Here is a 26,182-nt window from a genome sequence, read left to right on the forward strand (position 1 = left end):
CACACCCCCTGCTCTAAATACATGGTTTTGTGTTTAAAATATTTCCAAACCCAACCAGTTTTTTATGTCTTTTTTTTTTTTTTCCTCCTTTTAAATCGAGTTGAAAGATTGGATGTGACAGGATGCTTGTTTATTATGTGACGATCAGCTATCCCAGCGTTGTGACCTGCTGGCTGGGTGTAGTGACGCCGCGGCGGCTGCATCAGCGGAGGGCGCAACACCGCAGCTCGCGACCGACCGACCGACCGACCGCCCGCACGCCGCCTCAGTGTTTTTCCGCTGCTGTTATTTCCACACGTTTGCACCCACAATGGAGACCAAACCGGTCATAACCTGCCTCAAAACCCTCCTCATCGTCTACTCCTTCGTGTTCTGGGTACGTAACCCCCCCTCTCTCTCCCCGTTCCTCCTCGTTGTTGAGCGACGGGAGTCCATCTCGATCCGGTGTTTTTGTTTGTGCGTGATGAAGGAGCGGATCCGGCCAGCATCATCCTGCCGTCACGTTAACGGATGGTTTAACCACCCGCAAGGATCATCGTGTTTATTTTCTACGTTTAATGCCTTGGATTTCTTTTCTTTTTTTTAGTCGCACAGGTTATTGATATATATATATATATATATGTTTGTGGACGTCTGTGCGTGTGCGCGTTCGCCGCACATCGCATCATGGTCGCTGTCAGATGTGAACACCGACCCCCGTTATCAGGGTGTCTGCGATCAGGCCCCTTTATTCCTGGAGACACACCGTGCACGTCGTGGATCCCTCCACCCATAGGCCACTCCACCTCATCCCCATCAGTTATGTGCTTGCACTTGGAATATACTAGTGATTTACCACACCCCAAAATGAAACGATGCACATTTATCGTGTTTATCCTATTCATCGGAGGCACTCGCCTTCTTAGTGTCTCTGTTTCCTGTCTCTCTGTGGCCCGATAAATAATATTGTGCATCTCATTCATTTGCATGTGTATTCGTATGTAAGTTAGACTTATTCTTAGTGCATATAACAGATGAGTATTTCTCTTGTGAAATAATATAAATGATTATGTGTATTTCTTATTTGTTATATCGATTGCCCTGTGGGCAGGTGACATCTTTAATTCTATCTGAAATTATATGCTCATACCCCCCCCCCCAAAAAAAAATTTATAAATTGAGACAAAAACTTATTGATGGCCGATCATATATGTAGCGGATGGCCTGGTGACCTGTCCATGGTGTGCCCTGCCTTTCACCTTTTGTTAGCTTCACGCCCTCTCTGCCCCTCGGACCTCACACTTCTGAAAAGAGATCTTATCGTCTGTTGTTCCTTGAACCTGCCCGAGCCATGTACCCTACGGCCGTGACACTCCGCAGCACTGGGGGTCACTGCCACAAGTGATCCGATTACCACGGGGACTGCTGTCAAATTCGTCTTTCATGCCTCGTCTAAGCTTCAGATGTTTGTATTTCTTGTGCATCGCTTGGTTTCTTCTTGCAATATTGCGATGACTTGGCATCACAACACAAAGGGAACTACTAAGGTCCGACTGGTTGTGAGCTCGGTCAGTTATTTGAGTTTGGGGTCTCATATCGGCACAGATGTTTTTGTAGACCCCGTGGCCTTTCATGAATGTTGGCCTGCCTGCTCAGTTGTAGCGCCCCACTGTTACGAGCTGGACTGACTTCAGTGCAGCTGGTCAGTCCCACAAGTATAGCTTTTTCTGATCTGAACCACCTTCAGTGTGCTGACGGTACATACCATGGAGGGGTCTGTCCACTGGTTCTTCTCCCTTGATTTGCTTCTAATGCTTGAGGTATTCAATAAACGCCCCTTCTTCTTTATGCAATCAGAGATTGTTGTTTTATCCTGTGTGGTGACTTTTCACCAGTGGCAGGCCGTGCATTTCAGACCCAGGCCTTCACTGCTGGTCACTGCGAGTCAATCCACCCCTTAAAAACTAAAAAATAGTTTTGACAATAAATCTGCACCCAAATGTCTTTATCTTCTCCTTTAATCATTGTAGGTTGACAAAACCGCTATTAAATCAACACAACTATATTTTTGTACGCGCAGCTAACTGCAGATGCAGCTGGCTAGCGCTGGAGAGTGAACTCTCTGACGAGCCAATCAGAGGGCTTGAATACGCCAACATCACGCTAGGCCTTCAAGAAGGCCCCGAGTCGCCAATATCAAAATCTGATTGGTTGAAGAAGCAGCCATGTGACCGACACTAGTTTTACACTGCAGATGACTGCAGAATTGAATGTGAAGGCCTCAAAGCTGATTTCTTTACCCGGCAACAGATGATAGCTAAAATGTGATTGGTTAAAAGCTTTAATATGGAAGTACATGTCTGGAAGCAGCGCAACCGGGGGGAAAGCGATGAGAGGAAGCAGACAGACCATTTGGAATTATTTTAAAGTATTCATGGACAAAATATAATCAGTCTGTGATTCAGATCTTTTTCTTAGACCTGCAGAGAAGACCTTGAAGGGCCCGACGGTCACGCACACCGGCCTCAGACGTCCTTCGTTCTGCTCCATATATTCTGGTTTCAGTTGGAATCCTTCATGCATTGTCAAGTGGTTTCTTTATGTGTGTCTCTTCGATCTCATAGTCTGCCAGTAGGGTGTCTGATGACTGGCAAGGCACAGGTGCTGGTAGCCCAGACCCTGTTCGTCCCACTCAGCTGCCTTTCCAAGACTCGCTTGACTTGAGTAAAGCTTAAGCAATAATCTATGGCTTATTTCTCTTCATGGGAACTCGTCATGGTTTCCATTTGCGTGCAGGATCCCAAGGTACTTGTTGCCTTTCTCCAACATCTGCTCTGTAAACATCTGGCTGTCTGCTCCGCTCAGTTCTGACAACCTCTACTCTTTCAGAGACCATGGAAGCATTTTCACTTGGCCTGAATGCCGTTCCAGCGTCGACGCTGCGGGATATTTCACTTTGTAACACCACTGACCGGTTAGGATGAGGTCAACGTCAGCCCCTAAGTAAGGCCATTAACACTTCCTGTTTGCCTCATACATGATGAACGAACAGGATACAGGAGTCACCGTGGTTCAGAGGCTGCCGGGGTCACCAACCAGTTGTATCAGGGAAATACAATTCACAATATCGATTATTGACGATGTACGTCGCAGCAACACACCAATCATAATGATTATCAACACATAAAACAATCAGCATCGTTGATTTAATTACATTAAGAAGGTGTTAATGTCATTGTAAATGACACAGAATCAACAATAGCATATGCTAAATATTTTTTACCAAACCTCATTTCATGTTTTAAAGTAAGTTCATAAATTGTCCCTCACATATTGTCACACATTTTAGTCATCCAGTAGATTAACACCACAAGAAATGAATCCAAGTATTGGAGTGTCCTAAAACCTTTGTATAATCTAATCGTTCATTTTGCGACTGTATTTTCAAAGTTCTTGTAGTTGACAGCAGCAGAGTGAGTTCCTTCAAGAGCGCCCAGTAAAAATGTATAGGAAAAGATCATATTTAAATGAATTGATCTTGGAAGTAAAAAATAACCAATATTCACTCGTCTTTTTAAATGAAGAAGTAAAAGTAGGCATAAAAGTCTAATATTGACATCAGAGATCTAAAAGGATTAAGTTATTGCAAATGTTTTCTTCATATCGAAGAATATGAACCTTGAGGGTCAGAAAATATAATAAAGATATTTTATTTCTTTGAGGCATTGCTGCATCGTTTGATTATTATTAGTTTACATTTTCACAGGAAATTGATCAAAACCAAAAAAAATGCATTTTTGTTCAACCCATAATATTCAGATTAGTACATAAAATCAGAAAAGCTTGACACTGGAGAAGCTCCAGAGATTATTTTTCTGTTAATGTATCAAACCTGAAGCACTTTCCCCCATTTTACCGTAGGGAATTTATTTCATTATTTTATCACCTCTGCCATTATTTTTCTCCCTTCATTTCACTGCTGTGTTTTGAGGTTTGGATGGCATAGTTTCATCATCATTATTCTGTAAATTGTTTTATTGATTAGCAAATTAGTCGGCTGACGTTGGAAAATGGTGATAAATGCTCAACATCACTGAGGGACTCCCACAAACTGCTTGTTTAGTCTGATCGACAATGCAAACCACAAACGCGTGCGGCTCTTTATCACGTTTGACGTGGGTAAATACACAAATTGTAGTGTCCGTGTGGCAAGATCCAAAGACTTTAATCTATTTCTGCATCATGAGTTATATGAATATGTACAGAAATGAACTACGTCTTTACAATTTTGAGTCGAGACCGCATTGGAGTTTTGATTCTTCTCAATCAATGTTGCAATCAACCTGGTCAGGGCTGCACAAAATAAGCATCGATGAGATTGTGAAGACTCTTGATATTGAAGACCGTCTCCAAGCCAAGTCCTTAATTCTCTTCTAGCATTATTTGGAGACTTAATCTGATATTAGATGTTATGACAGAGTTCTACTCTAAACTAGACGAATGAACAGGTGAAGACTGAGTTTTGTAGCCAGCATCACTTACAACCTGCTCATTTAATGCGATCAATTAATCCCTCATGTTAAGAAGCTGCTAATAATTGCGTGACTGTACGGAGGCTGTGCAATCAACAGCACAGAGGAACGTCTATCACTCCAAGAGCGGCATCAATACCTCTGATGGACTTTTACTAAAGTCCTCTGCAGCTCGCCTGCACCCTAATATGAGTTATTGCAAAGCTGTTAGGAAGGCTGCATGAAACAACGCTCATTTTGAAGAACAGCTTCTGCCTCGCTTTATCTGACGCCATGATGGCGGCGAGCATCTTCGCTATTCCAACCATCAAGGCCACTCAGACAATTATTCTACCGACTTCAACGAAAGTTGCTCTGAGATGTATTGACTGAAGTGAGGTGCAAAATAATATTTCTCATCGTCTTGTTTCCAGTGCCTTGGAGTTTATCTGTTTGCTTTTTGATTACTTGGTTTTAATTCAAAAACATGATTTAACATTTATCTAGTAACAAGGAATAGAAGGAATCCCAGATCACATATTATCCAGGCTAAACACAAAATAAAAACAATTTTTTTTAATCATGTTTAGCCATAATTGAAAAACAAATGGAGGCTCTCCATTCTGCCTGGTGACAGCAAGGAAAAAAATATATTTAATACCTGCAAATAAAATGGTTTTATCCGTTCATATAAGACTCTGCTTCCCAATTATGTCTCTCGGCTGTCCTCAGTGAAAAGAGATTTTAATACTGGGCCTTTAACAACTCTTAAAAACTGTGACTTTGCGGCGTTAAAACTGCGAGCGGCTCTGCGGTTAGTGGAGGGTTGAAAGGCAAGAGCTGTGTCCTCGCTGCTGTGGTGTCACCGATAGGAACTTTTTATATTTAGTCTGGATTGGATGGTCTTTTTGGCTCTGCAGCATCAGGTTTCAGGCGCCCAGAGTGCAGAAGTGTCTCACAGCTCAGTGGGTCTCCTCCTCCTCCCCCTCCACCTCCCCCCCCCCACCTCCTCCACCACCACCCCGAGGGCCGAGGCTCTGAGAGGGCGCTGGCACGGAGGACCCACTGGGAGAGCGACCTTCATGTCAGGCCTCGGTTTCACTGTCAGCAGCTTGTCGCGGCAAATAATGTCGCCGGCGCGAGAAGCGGCGTTATCCGCACTTGAGGTGCTCACACACACACACACACACACACACACACACACTCGCTGCACAGTGGTATGCAGAGCAGGTGGCAGGAGTCTGTGTTGTCTCCTCGCCAGCATATTTTGTCATCACACCTTCTGTTTCTTTATTAGGCCGAGGGGCGGGGGGGGCTGGAAAGGGGGGGGGAGGGGTCCGTTTTTCAAACTCGGTGCTGTAACCAGGGTGGCCAGCCTGGCATTGAATTTCAAACAAAACGTGCGGGCGGTGGGTGGCCGCGAGAGGAGGAGGAGGAGGAGGAGGAGGAGGAGGAGGAGCAGGAGGAGGAGGAGGAGGCAAGAGGCCGTCTGAGACTGTTTGGAATTCAGCAGCAGAAGTCTCCCAAGTATAGATGATTCACCCCGACTCGCTGGGCCTGATTTCCCAGTTGCCTTCAAAATTAACACTTTAAGCAAAGACAGGGGGGGGGACGCTTTATCTATATGCAACAGGAAATCTGTGGGAGAGTCGATTTGTTCGCGACGCTTTAAGAGCATGAGCAAGTGAGGGTGTCGTTATCTGGACGGATGGAATGACGGCGTCCTCGGGGCTGTTAGAATTGGAAATATTCGATTTCATTGTGTGACTATTTGAATCATGGGCCTATTCTAATTACGTTCCGCTGGGTTAGATCTGGAAAAAGGACAGATATTTTCTGGGTGCAATTTGCAGGGGTGTGCATGCGGGGTGAGTCCCCCTTTTCCACTGGACAACATGCCTCCTGCTGAGTGATATTCCTCCTTTATAAGTGTCCTTTTCTCAGACTGATAAATGATTAAAGCTACTTTGATTTAAAAGTCAAAGTAAAAGATGCCGACTCTCCTCTCACGTCGACAGTGGAATGTAACGTGATTAACGCGAGGCTCATACACAGAACTGTTGCTGATTTTCCTGATTTTGGGGCTTTTCTTTTTGAACTTACACAATAATAAAAACACTTTTTTTGAACAGCTGTTAGGATCCATAAGCAATTTAAAAACACATGAGAAACTTTGAGGTTTCTTTTTGAAGAAATCAGTCGGGTTAGTCATTATATATAAGCAATTAAGGTTTCGCACCACAACCTATTTTCATTAGTCTTTATTAGATTGCCATTGCATTCATTTTTGCACAGGTTTAAATTGCTTAATGATAATTGGATTGTTTTAAAAAGCCAAACATTTCATGTTGCCCATTTATTCACGCGCAAACAGCATCAGAAATAACCTAAAACCATCGCTGTCATTTAGGAAAAAGAATAAAGGATGAACAGTGTTCTCCGCTGCAGAGAGCAAAACAGTGAAACAATGACCACAGCTGCTTTATGGCAGAATTGGATTTTATAAGGATTTTTTGCATCAATAAAGTGATGAAGTGTATTTATTTGTCAGGTATTTAATTTGGAGCATTGGCCATTAAAAAAAAAAAAAAAAAAAAAGTTCATCCGTGAGCTGGCTGCAAACAGAATTTCACTGGAGCTCCAACTGTTGATCGATGACGATCACAGTATATTATCCCTTGTAAGAGATGCTTAAGATGAAAAGACAGAAATATTTGTGATGGCGAGACATAACCAAGTCCTTTTCAATGGAAAAAAATAATAGTTTTAGGCTAAAATGTTGCTTTAACCTTTGACTGTTTGACACTCTAATTCTAATTTTACCACCAAATGGCCCAATCACTCATGTAGAAAGACTCTGATGAACTCCTCATTTCTCTTTACCTCTTTAATTGCTGTTTTTAGTGACTCTCACTCCTTTATTGTGTTTGTGTTTGTAAATCTACTTGACAGATGTTTGTGATGAAGCTCAGACTGACCGACCAAACAAACTGGTCATTGTGGACAAAACACACACAGCATAAAGATAAAGATTAGATCCGTCGAAAGGCCAGAAATGTGACCCTCACGTTTATTATTGACGTTTCCCTGCCTGCTAACTATGGAGACACGTTGTGCTGGTGTGTCGGGACAATTGTTGAGGAATCTGGAGTTCTTCGAGAAGAAATCAATTCAGATAGCCAGTTTTATGTTTTCATAAATGTGTAATGACTTTAACCTGGGCCAAGTTCTGCTTCACTCGTCTTCGGAAAAAATAGTATTAAAAATAAGTGAAAAATAGACAAAGAAAGAAAGAAGAACAGCTGAGACAATAAAATGCAAATTCTCTGATCAGTCCGTCCGAGTGATCATCAGTGATACTCAAAACTTGAGTCATATCACATGTTTTGTTTTTCTCGTAAAGTTTAGGGATTTTTTTTTTTTTTTAACAATTTCTGGATGGGATGATTACTGAATTTGCTATTACGAAAAAGAAAAAAAAATGTGTGTCACCTTTAACAAACAGGGAAAAACACATTTCTGTTTGTCAGTGTTGTCTTTATTTGCAAGAATTTTAAACTTAGAAACTAGTTATTATCTCCTGTATGCATAAAAATCCGAGCTGGTGATTGGTCGTGGCGGGAAGCCTTTGTCCAGGGAGAGAGCACCGGGGGTCAAAGGGTAAATGTTCGCCATCATTAACCTGAGGTGGGGGCTGATCGCTAGAACAGAACAGTGGAGAACTGAGTGCGTCATTCTTATTTGTTTTGGAGGTTTCAGTGTGTACGGAGATGTTTTCTGCCCCCCCCCCCCCCCCCCCCACCCCCCCCAGGGGGTCTGGCACCGGAAAAGACAAAACAGCCTAGGATTTGGGAGGAGGAAGATTAGTATGAGTCGGCCCTTGCCGGAGTCAGATCATCAGCAGCCGTTCCACACGCCGCTCGCTTCCCGACGCCAACAAGACAAACCCAGCTGAGACACACGCCGCCTCAGCTGCCTCATACAACGCGCTCTTTTATCCGCAGCCTTCATTTGAAATGCTAAGAGAGGCGCAACAGGAGGAAGCGTCTCGCCTCGGATCAAAGAGCGTCTTTGATTTGTCCTCTTTTCTTTCTCTCCCCTTCTCTCTCTGCGTGCGTGCGTGTGTGCGTCTGTGCGTGTGTGTGTGTGTGTGTGCAGGCATATTCATAGAGCAGGTGATCGCCGTCCCGTACTCCAGATAAATCTGCGTCTTCTGTCTTCCGTCTCCTCCTCCTTTGCTCTAATTGCTCCCCCTTTCTTGTTCCACCTTGATCCTCTTCCCCCCCTCCCCCCCTCCCCCTCATCGCCACGCCGCGAAAACAACTATTGTAGTACCGCGGGAGCGTCGAGATAAAGGCCCCGTTCCCCGTGTTCCTTCTGCTCCCTGAGCGTTCTCTCCTCGCCTCCTATAGATAACGGGAGCCATCCTGCTGGCGGTGGGGGTATGGGGGAAGCTGATGCTGGGCCCGTACATCTCCCTGATCGCCGACAACTCCACCAACGCCCCGTACGTCCTCATCGGCACCGGGACGGTCATCATCGTCTTCGGCCTGTTCGGATGCTTCGCCACCTGCCGAGGAAGCCCGTGGATGCTGAAGCTGGTCAGTGGGTGTTGGGAAGGGGGAGGGGGGGGGGGGGGGGGGGGGGGGGGGAGGGGGGTGTGTTAATGGGAGAGTGAGTGGCGTTGTGAATGCTGATTAATAATTAGCCTCGGATCATTATGATAGCGGGAAATAATGGCTGATATGTATCCTGCGGAGAGGGACGAGGCACTTTGCTCCGTTAATGGTGGTCAAGTGTGTGTGTGTGTGTGTGTGTGTGTGTGTGCGTGTGTGTGTGACCACAGGGAAATTATATTCAGCGAAGGCAGAGGGTTTATATGCAAACTGTGCAAAATCTTCCTCTCCCTCCGCAGTACGCCATGTTCCTGTCGCTGGTCTTCCTCGCTGAGCTGGTGGCGGGGATCTCTGGGTTCGTGTTTCGCCACGAGGTCAGGAATACAAATCAGCCGCTGCAAATCGTTCGGTTTTTCAACAGCGAGGCCGCGTTCGCAGCGGCTGATATTCCTTATCCTTGACAGATTAAAGGAACCTTTCGCAGGACGTACACTGACGCCGTCCTGAACTACAACGCGGAGGACGAGGCGAGCCGTGCTGTCGACAAGCTGCAGATCAGGGTGAGTCTCCAACGCAAAGCTGTCAAGTCCAATCGAGAGAGAAAACGGTTTTGGAGTGAAAGTAAGAAGAGAAGGTAAAAGCAAAGTTAAAGAAAAAAGTTAGCTACGTGACAACCCGTACAGGAATATCTCAGGAATCGGGGTCGAGCGGCTGCCGCCGGTGCAAAGTGCAGAGCCGGGAATCAAGACTGATTGCAAAATGTTGATTGATGTGACGGAGGGACAGGAATATGGATGAGCTCACTGAAAGGTGTCGCGGGCGCCGGAGTCAAGGAGGAGAAGAGCTGCATCGATCTGACTCTTGAAATGACAGCTGACAGCAGGAGAGAAAGGAACGGATTTCAATTCTGACACCGGCAAACTGATGGGCTCAAGGGCGGGTCGGTTTAACTCGGGGAAGAAGCATCCCAGTCTGCAGATAACAAGATGAAGACTCCAAGATATGGAACGCAAACGCCCGATTGACTCACTAATCGATAACGTCAGCAAAATAAATGGAACAGATGAATAATACCCTGGGATCCAGCTGTGCCGGGAAATTACCGAGCTTTGTAAAAAAAAAAAAAAAAGTCAAAGATATACACGACACGGTTTGAGAAACGCCCCGGCACTTTGTCTATTTCCCGTCTGTTTTCAGCTGCGCTGCTGCGGAGTTTACAACTACACCAGTTGGTTCGCCAGCGTGTATTACCCCTCGAAAGGCATTCCCGCCAGCTGCTGTTTCAACTCCTCCGACTGCAACCCGGACGACCTCCGCAACGCGACCCTCGCCCCGAGCAAAGTCTACCACCAGGTCGGTGTTTCTCCTTCCGTTTCTCCACTCGGCTGCTCGTCGGCCGATGGCTTTAGGAGGTGACCGTATTTATCGCCTGACGTGTGCGTTCAACAAAAACCCCCGCTTTCTTCTCCATACACTTTAACGTCCGCTCTCAGATCTTCGCCCCGCCGCTCATTTGCGCATATAACATATCCCCCGACCCCCTGCTGACTAACCTGCCGCCTGTCTTCCAGGGCTGCTTTGAGCTGGTCACCTCGTTCATGGAAACCAACATGGCCATCATCGCCGGGGTGACGTTTGGGATCGCCTTCTCTCAGGTGAGCGTCGGGTAAAAAAAACAACAAAGCGGTTGCTGGTCTGCCAGCCAGTCAGTTCTCTGAAAAGGTTGTCGTATTTCGTCTCGTCTTCCAGCTGATCGGCATGTTGCTGGCCTGCTGCCTGTCCAGGATCATCACAGCCAATCAGTATGAGATGGTCTAGCTGATGTGACGTGGCAGGTGAGACGGATTCCAGTCCAAATCTATACTTGTTTTCTGCCATACGGGCCTTGTGAGTAACAAGCGATGTGCGTAACGTGATGCACGATTGCGCAATATCGAGAGTAGCCAGAGACCAGCGCGGGCCAAAGTGTGCTGCAAGAGGTGTAAAGTAGCCGTGAGTTTACAGCGGCGGCTGTCGTTCCGACAGATAAAATGCTGCAACGCAGCGGGTTGTAAACTTGGGTCCCGCGTTTTGAATGCGACTGCTGAGTCAGGAATCTAAAGAAGCTCGTGTGCGAGTGGTAGAAATAAAGCGGATGGTGCAGCCTTCCCCACAAGGGTTGTACGTCTCAGGACTGTGGCGAGAACGCAGCCGCAAGTCCTTCGAAGGTTGCATCGCGTCCCGGTCTTTAATTCTGTGAGCTAATAATTTTTTTTTTCTCTTTTCAGGGAGACGACGAGGCGACGAGCGTCGTCGCGCGGCCACAGTAAATTCCCACAACAAGAACCGCAAACATCTGAATGAGGAATTTATCTCCCTTCGCGTCTCTCTGCCTGCAATCTCAATGTAATATCTTAATGTATCTTATTGTAAAGCATCATTCCTCGACTCGCCACAGTTGCATCAAAGCTTTCGACACCACGCGTCATCACATCGCTGCGCCGGCGTAGGAGCGGCTGGTCATATCTGGGGTCAGCAGAGCACACGGTGAGCAGGAAGGCCAGACCTGTTTTGGCCTGGCAAGGCGGTCTTGGTCTCAGATAGGCGACCGGGTGCATGTCGGCCTCTCGGCTGCAGCATGCGCCGCCGAGCGTCACCCGACGACACGCTGCACATCTCTGTACAGAATAACACGACTAAAGCTTGGAAGTATTGCTTTAATAGATAGGCTGTTTTGCATTTGACTTTGCTCTCGCGCTTCATTGCATATTCCTCTGGTTGTGACATGTTAGTGAACTAAATGTGTCCCAATATGGGGGATATCTTACGTTTCTATCAAAAAAAAAATGGGGAGCCGGTGAGGAAAAGAAAAGAAAAGAAAAGGAAAAATTATTGTAGAGTATTTTTACCTTAAGACAAAGTAGGATATTTTTTTGGTCCAAAATATTTCATTGAAATAAGTGAGACATGATGGCACAAGTTTGAAGTTTTAATCTGAAATCAATCCACAATGACGCAGATACCAAATGTGAATCGGTGTCGTAAATCTGGAAAATATAGATCAACTTCACACGCTGCGGTCGCAGTTTCAAACTGAGGGTCGTTTGTTATTTCATGCTCGTCAGTCAGTTCTATGTGGAACTCAAACGAAGGCCTGATCACACCAACCGTACGAACAGCAGAGCAATAAACTGTCTATTCAGGATACATAACCCTCATTTTTTTGTTTTTTTTTGATAACTGCCCCTTATTTTTTTTGTTTTTAGTGGACAATTTTAGGTTTTGACAGAAACAAATGAGATAACTCTTTGTCTATCTCAGACTCTTTAGCTCTGACGAGTGCTTTCAAAGATCAGGCACGTTCAAAAAAAGATTAGCTATAGCTGCTTTCCTTTCACAGGGCAATTTACTAATTTGATGAGGTTATTTCACAATAAAACACGGTTTCAAATTCAGGTGTGATCAGGCCTTCTCGGGGTCAAAATTAAGCCTCAAGACTGAGGGAGCTTTAGAGGTTTACATGCTTCAACTTCATGTTTGTGGATGTTTGGACTATCAATTCAGAGTGTGACGAATTGAAATGAAACTTCAGATTTATTCTGTTTCATCTGATTGGCAGACAGGAAACAGTGAGGAAGAGACGTTTAGTGTGCCGAGAGAAAAATCATTTAGGAAGCCGATTGACGAGCCAATAAGAACTGCACCTGAAGCATTCTTCAGTGATGTAATGTTTTTTTTTATTGTTTTAATGTACAAGTCAAGCAAGTTGAGTTCTGCTTTTTAAAGAAAGGCACAGCACAACATCACGTTTTTCGCACACTGAGGTCACATCCAGCCGCGAGGATCATGACTTGTGTTCTTATAATGCCAGCAGTCTGTTACAACGAGAGAAGTCAGCATTAGCAGGACTCAAACGGTGTTCATCAAGTATTTGCAAGATTCTGTGTAGTGCTTTCAGCCCACCAACCATCACCGGCATCTGTAGATATGTATTGGAAATGTAATTTATATGACGTAACGTTTCTCATTCTAACACCCTGACCAGTATCGGTGTCGTGTCGCGGTTTTGAATCCACACTTTGTGCTGTTAATCCGTATTTGTTTAATAGTTTATAGGATCGCTCGCACTGGAAAAAAAATAATTGTGGCCGATGTTCTGTTGGGAGTATAACACGCAACACGTAGCTGTTTCAATTTAGCTCTATATTTATTCTAGTTTGGTCGGCGTTGGGTTTTACACTTTCAACCAAGTGGGTTTTCTGGCTCTTTCAGGAGTGTGTGGCGTGTGTGGGATTTTGTTTCTCTGTGTGTGTGTGTGTGTGTGTGTGTGTGTGTGTGTGTGTGTGTGTGTGTGTGTGTGTGTGTGTGTGTGTGTGCGTGCGTGCGTGCGTGCGTGCGTGCGTGCGTGCGTGCATGAGAGAGAGAGAGAGAGAGAGAGAGCGAGAGAGAGAGGCTGTTTAAAATTGGTGAAACCTGTCGTATTCAATTTTGGTCAGTATTTTGTTGTGGCTTTTTGAAACTATTGCTTTTGAAGCTGTAAATTTATTTAGTGAATGTATGTTTTCCAAATACTCTGAAACTTATTTTACCTTCTCTAACAGATAATGTCCTGTAAATAATAAATTGTAATACCATCCCGCTTACACATGGGGTCACTAGACACTCAAGAAGCACCATGCTGTCTAACTATTGACTAACTCACCATCAGTGGTCTTATTATCAATAAATATACTGAATAACACTTTTGTTTGGAGTGTTTTTCTTTCTGCCGTTGTTCATTTAGAGTGACTATAGCTTGTAATTTATTTCATTTACATGCATTCCTGAGCTCTTTTTCCATTTGTGTGCTTATATTTCCACAAGACCGTTTCTGACATTAAAACCTTGTGAATGTCGCGCCAAACTTCTGCTGGATGACTCGGTTTATGAAACAAACACTGTGTTTTCATTGGAAGACTCCTAAATAATGATAATTTGTGGTTTAAATCAGGACCACAAGTGGCATGTTTAATCTCAGGCGTTCTAAAAAGTCAGGTCCATGGTTGACCTGAGCAATAAAAGGTATATTGTGATAGGTGTTATAAAAGATAATCATGTTTTATTCATCAAAACCAATGTTCCAAATGTTTTACAGTAAACGTATGAAACACAATGGAAGATGAAAGGGGAATAACATTTTAGACAAGAAATAATACGAGCATCAAAGTTTGAGATAAAACTGAAAACATGAGATGATCTATTTTAAGTGTGCAGCCGAGTTTGACCTCATTTCAAACAATATTATTCAGCGTCTTATATGGATAATGTTGATTTAGTCACAGTGCAGCAGTGTGCAATAGCTTTTTTTTTTTTGTATCTAAGCATGTTCAGCACGAGACATACATGTTTGTTCCAACAGTCCAATGAAAGAATAAATGCAAAATAATTGAGCGCAACCAGAAAACAGATGACGTCCAGAGCCGTGTGAGGTCATTCACACCTTTTGTTGCTGCTCATGATCATGTCTCTGAGGGGAGGCCGTGGCGTTGCAGTGTTGCGAGGCCCTCCCTGTTCTCCACCGCACCGACGGAGAACTGCACGCAGCAGTGTCGGCGGAGGCGCTCGTTATTGCCAACCACTTATTAAATAATCAGCAGGGGATGAGGGGAGGTGATGGGAGGTGCAAATAATGAATAGGTGGATTTAATAACTGCCTCGTGTGTAGACCTGGCCACCTCGCAGGAGGAGAAATGGGTTTTTGCCTCACGGCGGCCTGCAAACATTCTGCACATTTAGGCAAAACACACACACACAAAAAAACAATTCTTCAAAAACACTAGTTTATTTGTGTAGCACCGTTCATATTCAAGGCAAAGATTGTCATAATAATAGATTAACATCATTGAAATAAAACCAGATATTAAGAAAAATTAAAGTGCGTTCGAAAACGAAAGGCTTCATATTGTATATTTCTTTAATCACTAAAAAAAAAAAAAAAAATGTGAATTTCACGGAGACTCACTATCGATGTTTTTTTGTTTTTTTTAAGGCATTTACAGTTAATACCATCCTCGTCCACTTGATGGCGCTTGGGTATCGATGGAAAACGGAACTCTGGAGCCGCGAGAAAAAAAGGAAAACGCGGGAGAGGAAACCGCATTCGTGGGAGCGTCGCGCACACGTCTCCCGTCTCTCCCCGTCTCTCCTCCTCCTCCTCCTCCCTCCCCCTCCCTCCTCCTCCCTCCTCCCTCCTCCCTCCTCCTCCCCCTCCCTCCCTCCTCCTCCTCCGCTGCTGCTGCGGGCTGCATCGGAAACAAGGCAGGAAAAACAGAGGACGGAGATGGAGGGAGGAGGAGGAGGGGTGGGTGTGGAGGAGGGGGGCGGTGGGGGGGGAGAGATACCGAGCCGACCGACAGACGGGGCTCGCTCCGATCTCGTTACGCAAATTACCGGCAGAGTGACGCGGCAGTGGGTCCGCTAATGGAGCGTGCGTGCCTCTGGCTCGTGCGCCCTGCCTCGACCGCGCCTCCGCCTCCTGACTGCACATAATGGGTTATAGGCTGGAGGGAGGCATTCACCGGGGAAGCGCTATTACTCACGCAGACACACAAAACGGGAGTCCGGCGCGCGCAGACACGTTCGTGCGCAGCCAAGTCTAATTATGGAACGGCGAATCTAGTCGGCGGCCCGCGTTTTTTTCCTTTTTTTTTGTTTGTTGTTGTTGATTTCTCTCCCATTCAAACACAGTCTTTTAGACATCCTCAGACTTTTATTGAAAGGTTTGATCGGAGCCTTGTGATTTTTATAACGCCTCATCCAAGCAACGTCGGAGTGTGATTCCCCCCGTAGACATTAATCACCAGACTCTTTAGGGCGAAGCCGCTAATTTGCATTTTTGCACGTCTTTTATTGTCATCGGCAAAAAAAAAATAGAGAGAGAGAGAGAGAGAGAGCTGGAAATAACTCTCATTTGTCAGTTTGGAAGCGGAGAGAGGAGCGGTCACTCCTGGCTGTGGAGTGCTCCAGTCCTGCATGGGCAATGTGTTCCTGGATGTCAAACGTAAGGCCCGTGGGCTAAAAACCAGCTGGCGAGAGGCTTCAGTCTGGTCCGTTGAAACAACAACAAACAACAACAAATCATCAAAATGTCAAAGAAATCATTGATTTTTTTTCTCTTCACCCTTGAGGACTGACCTGGGTGAAAATGATGTGTTTTCCTTCAGTCTTCCAGAGGTTTTTATATGTTCTTTTTTTAACTATATGCATCTTGTTACGTTTTACACATCAACCGGAACTAAAAGCTCTTCGCTTTAATTTTATGTAAATCACAAGGATGTTGGTGATAAGCTCGGTATGCAATAAGCTTCAGCGATCGGGTTTGTATAAACAAAGAAAATCAAGTCAAAATGGGTGGCTCGAAACTGAATTCTTGAGAATAGTGGACACAACACAACACAACACAACATCTCGTTGCTATCAAACACTCAGGGGTTTGTTTTTTTTTGGGGGGGGGGCATTTCACTCTATTTTTCATGAGAAGGTTTCATTAAAATTGACTTCACGATTGTAGGAATTTGCTATAATCGTTTGCTCTTGCGAACACATAGACATAGACACATACACTCGGCGCCACAAAATTAACCTTCAAAGCTCAAATTTGAACGTTACCGCAGCTCTTTTTGTGGCCTCCGCGACCTTTGAGACGCCTCCATGCCCTAAAACACCTGATTCTAATTAACGCGTGATGGACTGTCAACACCTCGTTGCAACCTGGTGTCCTGAAAGCAGTGCGGCAATCTGAAACGTCCAGGGAACCGGAACTGGAGGCAGCCGGTCTAATATGATGATGTAATGTCTTTGTCGTCATCGGATTATCTAGAGCAGGGCTGCATCTGAAATACACATGGTGAGGCCCAGTCATTCTCTTCATAGGACGCAAAAGGTCTGGTCGTCGGCCTGTAACAAGGACAATCCCGCACCCCACTCCAACTGACCTCAATCTAATTAATGTGCCATCATCAAACGCAGCAGAAAGCTTGATAGCGGATTACTCATCGTAATCAGGTGTCTTGGCGCCGTGTGGCACCTGAGACATGCAGGGCAGCAGTCCTCCAGGACCATGACCGCTCTAATTAATGAGAGGGGACCAATTACACACCTTTTTTTTTAATTAAAACTTCAAGTGGTTTGACATCATTGTATTATTTTTTTTTTTTTAGATAAAAAAATATGTTCCACAGTAAATTAGAATGTAACCTGGATTTTTCTTTCACCATACCTTGTGGTCCATAGGCAAGCATTTCACTCCTTGAAAATGCTTGGAAATGTTGGGAATGTCAATCCCAGAGAAGCGATTTAGCCATTTTAAATTGGTGCGTATTTGTGAATTAGGTGCCACTTACATAAAGACTTGTGGTGATAAACGTTCAGTTGACCAAAAGCACGAATCTGTTTCTATTTCTATCACAAATACAGTGTTGATTAGTGCTGTTATACTGTATAACATAATAAAATAAATAGATATGGGCTCACGTTTTGGTTTAAGCACATATGAGTGACTTGCACTTCAACACAGCAGCACATATCTGTGTTTGGCACGAGTACTTATTCTTTCAATGTATATATCAAGTCATAATTAGGGTTCAGAAGGAAACGGTAAGAAATGGAGACGTTCCCAAATGAAGTCACTCGCCCAACGAAGGGTAAAAGACCAGACTTTCAATTGAAAAGCCTCAAATATTGTGCTCTCAGTTTATGTCAGGAAACAAAGCCAAAATAGGCGCCACATCTATCAGTTGAGATCAGTGATGTCCAGCCCTGATCTTGAAAGGAATACTGTCCTACATCTGTCAGGTGACTTCCGCTCCAACACACCTGGATTCAGAGAATCTGTCATCATCAGGCCCTCCAGAAAACCTGACAGCGAGTTATTTAGTGCAGCCATTTGTCTCGGAGCAGGGCGGCATCTACAGCATGAACTGCAGGACCAGGATTTCTCCAACCTTGCACAAAAATGAGGAAAAAGAACCACCTTTATTTGTTGTCGTTTTCTCTCACACAGGACATTAACTTGTCCCTCTGTCCGAAGCAACCACATTCAACAATAGTTGACAATCTACTGATGAATACTAAACCTGGGCTTTTAAGGTTGTGTTGGCTTGAGGTTCACGTATGACACACGAAAAAGAATATTGAATGTAAAAATAAAGCGCTCAAAACTCCCACGCCTCACCGATACTGTCTCACGTCAAGTTGCAGTTTGAAGATGAATGTTGAACATGGATCTCTTAATGTTTTTTTCATATTCGAAAGTATTTTGGGTAACAGCTGCTTTGAACTGTTCCTAGTTAAAAATCACAAATCATTTCATTTAAAACATCAGGTTTTTAACTATTGTCACCGTTGCTTTTGTGATTTTTGTCCTGAAACCTTTTTCATGACACTTTTTAATCACCATCATGATTCCGTTTCACACGTACAGGAAATCCTGTGAAAAGGCAACCTCAAGGGAATTCGATTCTTCTCCAGGTCCGTCCCTCCCCAGAGCTCTGTAGCGCCCCCTGATGGAGCCCCCCCCCCCCCCCCCCCCCCTCTCTGTCAAAGCCACCGTTTTGAAGCGACTGCTGTTGAGTAGCACGTATCAGTTGTTTCAGAGATGAACTGCAACAAATTATAATACTAATTGAGTGGCTCACCCAGCTCGGTATAAAGGAAATGTTTTCAAATGGCGGTTTAATCAGATTAAAACTCGTATTAAATTCATGACAGGAATTACTTTGACTGCTTTAATGTGATCTTATTATGAATTTCATTTTCAAAACTTGCAGGGGGAGGGAGGGAGGGGGGGGGGGGTTGTAAAGTGCTCTCTCCATGCAGCAAGAACCACACACACACACACACACACACACACACACACACACACACACACACAGCAGGCCTGTCCTTTCCCCCCACGGTGCGTCTGAGTCGTTGTTCTTGCTGCTGTTGTTCTAATTGTTGTCGCTGCGTCGCCTGCTGAAGGCAGACACCCAGGCCGCCTCACACCTTTCCGCAACACGCGGCCGTGATGACAAGTACGAGAGTTCCCTCTCAAGCTGCCTGTTCCTATATTGCACAGCGCACCATCACCTCCCCCCCACCACCACCACCACCACCACACCCACCCACCAGCCCTCCCCGGCACCTCCACGTTCTCCCCTCTTCCTCACTCTTTGAAGCCGCTGGGATGATGATGACACCCACGGTAATCGGTGGATGCTCAGCTCCTGACATGACACACAATCGAGAAACCCTCCCGAACTGATCCCGGGTTCGCTGTTGCATTTGAGGCGCGGCGCGTCCTCTGACAAGTGGAAAGGCCTTTTCACCGGAGAATAGAGGGAGTCGGCGAGGTGGGGCCCGTGATTGACAGCCCATGTTGAGAAAGCAAAGCCGGCGCCTGTTTCTATCTGATCTCTGCTCAGCAGTAGTGGCACGGTGGCTCTGCTGACCTGCTTCTTTTTTTTTTTTTTTGGTTTTCCCCTGACTGGATCTACGGTCTGCTTCTATCCAGAGGAGGGCTAAGATTAGTTCATATGTGTTCCTGAAATGTCGATTCTGAGGCAGATTTGGGATCGAGGAAATGTGGCGAGTGGAAAGTGACTAAATACACTATAAAGTACTTAATTTTATGCCTTTTTTCTGACATCCACTCCACTTCAGACTTCGGAACTGAGTTTTGTGTTATTTACAACAGTGTACATTAAGTACTTTCATTTTTGGCTGCATGCCTTAAGTGTGCGGAACCCCGGTTCAAATCCCAGCAAAGGCCTCCGGCATGAAAATCAGAGAACAGTGTGAGTTGAAATGACTGATTGCTGTGACCTCCTGTCAAAGCAGAATAGGCAGGCCGCCTTTCTTTCACCCAGCAACTGTTATTTGTCAGCTTGTTCACCAAAGTAATGAATCTTGATGCTGTTAATCGCTGAAACTGAAATGATCAGGTCTGACTTAGACTATGTAAAAATGTGATTTATATGTGAATAAATCAGGTGTGAATGAAGAAGACTTCGTGGGGCCTTTCTGCACAGATGATTCTTTAACGTCTCGTAGATGTTGCTGATAATAAAGATACATTGGTTTCATATTTAACAGCTTTACACTGCGTTACAGTTTAAAGCCAGTACGGCACTGAGCCCTAGTTTCAGACAAGGTCATTAGTGTGCCTGAAGTGTCACGAAAAAATGAAGGGACAAGGGCCATGCCCAAGAAAGGGCACGGAAGTAGGATGGGATGGAGAGAGAAAGAAAAGGAAACCTCACGGAGCAGGTTTTACATTCCTGCTCACATAGCCCTTGTTCCTGCTGAGCAACAGTTTTGGAATGGTGATTAATTTGCCTGTACCTAAAACAAACTGTACCCACATGAATAATTTCAAAAGCACGTCGTGTCAGTCAGGCCACATTTCAGTGCCAGCACACTGTCTCTGCCCTGTTCGGAGATCCAAGCCCATTCAAAAGGTTTGGTTTCACATTAGAAACAAGACAGGATTTTTGCTCTGCTCCCATTAAACGTGATCAACATGCAACCCGAAGTGGTTGGTAATTAAAAATCAAACAAATAGGTTAAACATCAGGTATAGTCCGTGAATCAGCTTAAAATAGATGGAGCACTGACCCCATCACAGGCTTGATCGTAGAGAGAAAGCTTCAAATACCAAGAGGCTTTGTCATTTTGATGTCCGGAGGCGGCGAGTTCCACTTTTGGAAAAAACAAAAGATGCCTCAATGTCTTTCAATGAAACTCGTAAGGAATTTTGGAAAGGACCTCAGAGAAACACCTTTAACTGGGGGGGTGTCATTATCATATATAGGATTTTAAATTTTTTATAACTATGATGAAGTACAATTCTAATGTGACTTACGACATGTGAGATGTGCCATGGTACAATTTGACCAAAAATGATGACACAAATAAAGTACAACATCATACATGACAAGGTGATCAATATGATATAGTGCAATATGATATTATTTGAAACCAAACAAGTCAACACTTAAAATACCTTTTTGCACAATATATTTTGATATCACACAATATTATACCACATGGTCTGGTAAGGTACAACAGTAAACCGATCTTTTACCCAGAATACATTGGGAGACAACCAAGTTTCATTCACTTGTCAATGTGCATGTTGTCGGTAAACTGTGAGATACAAACAAGCTGCTTGTGAACGATGACTTCAACTGTTTGTGACTCTGCCAAACATTCCAGTGCCTGGTAGAACTTATATGGAAGTTAACTTTGGTTAATGTCACTATATTCATTTAAATCTAAAATGACATCAGCAGTGAAGATTAATAGGACCCCCCCCCCCTACCCACCCACCCACCCACCTTTAGGCCTGATGGACATTCTCCCACCTCTGTATGATGCAATGTGACATTATGCAACACAAAGTAATCCTGGCTGAGTTGGAATGCTCCGGTAATACAATCGTGTACAGTACATTATGGTGTGATATGATGATCTTACTGTTTATGCAGGAGTATAGGATGACCTAAAGAGAGTGTCAACACATTAAAACTACTTACCATTAACGATCGCTTTCTCGGGCTGGATGGTGAAACCTATGGAGGCAACAATACACAGCTGAAAAGTCTTTTAACCAACTTGAAGACAATGACTAATGTGCATTTTAAAAAAAAATAAATAAAAGAGCCCCGGGAAGACCATTTAGGAACATTTCCTCTCTGGGGATATTGCTCATACGCATGCTGTTGATCGTCACACTGCAACAAAACATGTTTATACTGTTTCACCCTTACCAGAAATGTTTACCAAAGCTCAAATTTCAGTCCTCTCACCAGTGCATATAATGCATGAAGTGCTAATGCTGGGCTATTTTTAATGCAGGGGGTGTGTGGGAGTCCTCCTGTTTACCAGCAACACAAGGGGAGAGGAAAATCAGCTATCCACCATCGCTGCTGGAAACCGGCTGGTGCAACAATTTGCTTTTTAGTGTAATCTGAAAATCCAGTCAGTGCTTCACCTGGGTTAGAGACTAAAGATACCCTAAGGGGAAATAAGCAGGCCTGATATATTCCTGCTGGTGTGAAAGTAGAACTCAGTAAAGAGTAAACTTGCCCTTTTATGATATTTTCACAACCTATTTTATCACTATAACGGCCTTGTAATTGGGCAGTTAAAACAAGGATGTATTTTGGTTGATATACGTGTTAATATTATGCCAATTACTTTACACAATTTCTCTACTAATTTGGATTATTAACATGCCTATTTGTTGCTCCAATAATGCACAAAATATCATTGAATGGCCTGGTAGATGTCCATACAGTATTAAGTCAAATTGACAAGAGAAAATCAAATAAATATTACTATTCTTACTAAATACTGCTACATTTCAATATTGCAATTACAATATACTGAACTTTTAAAACAATGTATTTGACTGATTCAAATTAACATCAAACAATAAGAAATGCATGCCTTTTTTGGCTCAATCAGATATTTGGATGTTGTGTGCAATGTCGCTACAGAAAAACAATCAATTTAATCATATTATTTTAATATATTGTACATTATCTGAGATGTTCACCCTAGCTCTTTCAGACTTGGATAGAAGGCCGAGATAGAAGAAATAACTTTGTTTTTCTTAACTCACTTTTCAGGGACAACTGAAAAGGGAGTTTAAAAATAAACAAAGGTATTTCTTGAACAGCAGTAGAAAGCCCGTCAGGACAGTACTGAAGAGAAACAGGTGGTGTTGACAGAGACTGCTCTAGTCTGAAGAGACATGATGACACAGGCACAGACAGACTGTAAACATGTAAACACATGAAACTATAAAAAACATACATGTAAAAGGATATCTGACGACTTCCAGGAGACACCACTGTAATGTACAGTTTGAATAACCCCCCCCCCCCCCCCCAAATAAAAAAAACAACGTAAGAGCACATCCGGCACACGCTTCTCCTTTTTATTTTAGTTTTTTTTATTTTTCTTTCGCCGTTTGATCTTCACTTGATTTGTCCCGCCTCTTTGAAGCGGACACGGCCGTTGTGATTGGCTTCAGCGGGAGCGCGAGCGGTGGGCCGATGGCTCGGTTCATGAATATTCATGAGGCCGGTCAAGCCCGATCAGACGTCTCCTAACTTACACGCTGCAGCTGCGTGGCTTGTCGGAACTGTGATGTAACAGCCCCTCGCTTCTTTCATGTCCCAGCGCAAAGAGGCTTTAGTCGGGCAGCAAGACGGTGAGTTTGAGCCGTGCGTTTAAAAAAAAAAAAGAAAGAAAAACAGCGCGTCAAACATTAAACCCCATGCGCTGCTGTTGTTGCTCCTGACTTGCAGGAGACGCTTGTTTGAAACCCGCGTCGTCTGTCCGAGCTGACAACTCGTCGCCACTCCTACTTCCTCTGAAACCTTTCTGTCGGGTGCTATTCCAGGTCATTTGGCTCCGGTTTCGCCGCCTGGGAGGAACTTGACAAACGGGTTGCGGGGACCCGCCTTCACCTCTTCACAACCACCTGCTTTATAAGAGGCGCGCACAAGCCGCGCGGTTCAACAAGAAAGAAACGAGCACAGACACCCAAGAAAGAGGGTGGAAGAAAAAGAAAGAAAGAAGAAAAAAGAAAGTCAGGAAGTGAGGCCAACCAGCATCGCCGCTCAACGCACTTGACCGAGGAAGACATGATGATGATGCAGATGCAAGAGACCCCCAAGCAGAAGAACTCCCTCTTCAACGCCATGAACCGCTTCATCGGCGCCGTGAACAACATGGACCAGACGGTCATGGTGCCCAGCCTGCTGCGGGACGTCCCCGTGGACGAGCACAGTGAGCTGAGCTCCCTGAAGGCGGACGTGGACGAGGGCGACATGTACAGCCACTACCAGCTGCTCAAGTCCATCCGCACCGACATCGAGTGGGGCGTCCGGCGCGCCGCGGCCGACGAGAGGCGCAAGGAGAGCCTGAAGATCACGCGCACGAACTCCTCCGCCTCCACCTCGTCCATGTCCTCGTCGGCCTCCTCGTCCTCCGCCTCCTCCTCCTCCTCGGAGGACGACGAGGAGGAGGACGAAGAGGATCTGGATCTGGAGAAGCAGTTCCAGTTCCACCTGGTGGGGCTCCAGGGAGTGTTGTCCAAGCTGACCCAGCAGGCCAACTGTCTGACGAAGTGCTACAAGAAGGAGGTCGGCATGGGAGGCTGGGGACTGTGAAAACACCCCGGTGACCACAAATACTGAGGAAAAACAAACTTTTTCTTTTCCTTTTCCTCTGTTGGTTGGAGTGCCTGAAACTTGACTTTCTGATGGGCCATGCTGCTGCCGCCACCATGGAATCGATGGACAAACTTGGTTGAAGCAGCCTTCCACTGTCCACAGGCCCACATGGTGTTGGTCTCTCCTCTGCTGTAATGACTGGATGTGGATGTGTTGATCCTGCGGAAAGCCTTTGTGTACTTGTTACTAAACTCTCATGCTTTGCACTCAAGTGTTTTTTGTTTTTTAACCACAATGTGCCTCCGGATCACGTGAAACACAAATGAAACATATTTAATGCTTTTATTTAAGTGTATTTATTACCTCACGCTGTAAGAGCCTGTTTTTATTTCAATGTTTTAAACAAGGAGTGGATTGTGTGATGAAATGACGTGTGCGTTCGAACCGCCCTTCCGAAGGGGGGGGGGGGGGGGGGGGGGGGGATATTGACAAAAGATTTGACATCCCAGTCTGTGGTGTTGATGATGTCTGTGTGTTCGGCGAGACCTGTCTGTGTATGAGGACTGATCCTTTCAGTCTGTCTCGTGTCTTTAAATAATTTTTGCCTGGAAGGAGGCAGCTTATTGTAGCTGTCCATGATCTCCTGGCGTCCTACATGGCCAGTGAACTGGAATCGTATGATAATTCTCCTTTTTATGGGGAATGATGAGGATTTCCATGAAATGCTGTCATTGTTATCACCGTCCTGTTTAAGTCTTTGTTTTCTGTTGTGGTATTACTATGATGAGGTCCATCTGTCAAATTCAGCAAGTGCTTTTGTGTGCATCTTGTGCATTCTTTTTATACGGACATTTGTTTCAAAAATAAACTTTTTATATTAATTTTACTCTTGACTTTTGTGTGGTGTATGATTACACTAAACTAGATGCATCCATTTCTATATTTCTTAGTAAAATGAGTTGGTAACTTTCACTTTGATTATATATCTCAATTCGTAGGGGAAATTTGGCAAAAGTAATGTATCTTTATCTTTTAGAGGAAAGACTGCTTTCATTCCAGGAAACAAAATCTGGATCCAACCATTTGCTTATTTCTTGCTCATGTTTGCAACCTTTAAAAAAAACTAATAATCAGTGCTTTCATGTAATTTGTAGGATTATCTGTGCTGGGAAATGTGGAGAGAGATTAAGCAGAACACAACCAGTTAAAAGAAACTCTTGTATGTAGATACCAGGAAGAGGTGGATCCACAATTACCTGCAGGATGAGGAATGCTACCTTTACCTGTCAGTCAAGTTCCAAGTATGGTACACCTTGAACTACTTTCTAACTGTGAAACTTCAGAGCCGAAGCAGGTACTGCAGGCGTCCACATAAGATCATTTGGAATGCAATTATAAAACACTTTCTCGCTTCTCAAATCTTCTTTTTAGGGGGATTTTCTTGACGGTTCCAAAGGCCATTGGGTGCAGCTGGAGTTCCAGGCCCACAACAGGTCAATAAGGAGCAACACACCTATTTTCAACTGAGCCTCATTTTCCACTGACACTTTTTTTCCCCCCTCACATACTCCTGCTTGGAAATGAAATCCTCCAAAAAAAAAAATCATCAATTTCACCTAAAAGGTTTGAACTCTCAGATTCTTATACAGCAACTGTGAGAACAAAAATCAGTAGGATTGCATGTACTATAATAAACACCTGAAACACTCCATAACAAAGGATAAGCAAGTCTGTATGAGCGATTCTTCAGAATTCCTCTTCGGTAGATCGCCATTTCATATTTGTCATGTTTACGTTCAATTAAATGACTCGGGGCTTAATAATTTAACAGGTCAAAATCTGAAAAGATTTTATTAAATGTCTGTTATCTTGTTTGTCTCAAAATTGCTCA

At 44.4% G+C, this 26,182-nt stretch overlaps 2 protein-coding genes across 2 annotated transcripts; both read left to right on the forward strand.

The window, feature by feature from the left end:
- Positions 1–249: 249 nt before the first annotated feature.
- tspan7 (tetraspanin 7) lies at positions 250–13,789 on the forward strand. The gene is made up of 8 exons (XM_080497576.1): positions 250–376; positions 8,903–9,091; positions 9,406–9,480; positions 9,571–9,666; positions 10,304–10,459; positions 10,678–10,761; positions 10,856–10,941; positions 11,374–13,789. The coding sequence occupies exons 1-7, from the start codon at positions 311–313 to the stop codon at positions 10,922–10,924; spliced, it is 735 nt and encodes a 244-aa protein (XP_080353702.1). The 5' UTR covers positions 250–310; the 3' UTR covers positions 10,925–10,941; positions 11,374–13,789.
- Positions 13,790–23,236: 9,447 nt separating this feature from the next.
- On the forward strand, positions 23,237–24,747 carry mid1ip1a (MID1 interacting protein 1a). The gene is made up of 2 exons (XM_080497734.1): positions 23,237–23,324; positions 23,517–24,747. Exon 2 carries the CDS (start codon positions 23,761–23,763, stop codon positions 24,286–24,288), a length of 528 nt encoding a protein of 175 aa, XP_080353860.1. The 5' UTR covers positions 23,237–23,324; positions 23,517–23,760; the 3' UTR covers positions 24,289–24,747.
- The last annotated feature ends 1,435 nt before the right edge of the window (positions 24,748–26,182 follow it).

Source organism: Blennius ocellaris, assembly GCF_963422515.1.
Source record: "Blennius ocellaris genome assembly, chromosome: 6".
Taxonomy (NCBI): Eukaryota; Metazoa; Chordata; class Actinopteri; order Blenniiformes; family Blenniidae; genus Blennius; species Blennius ocellaris.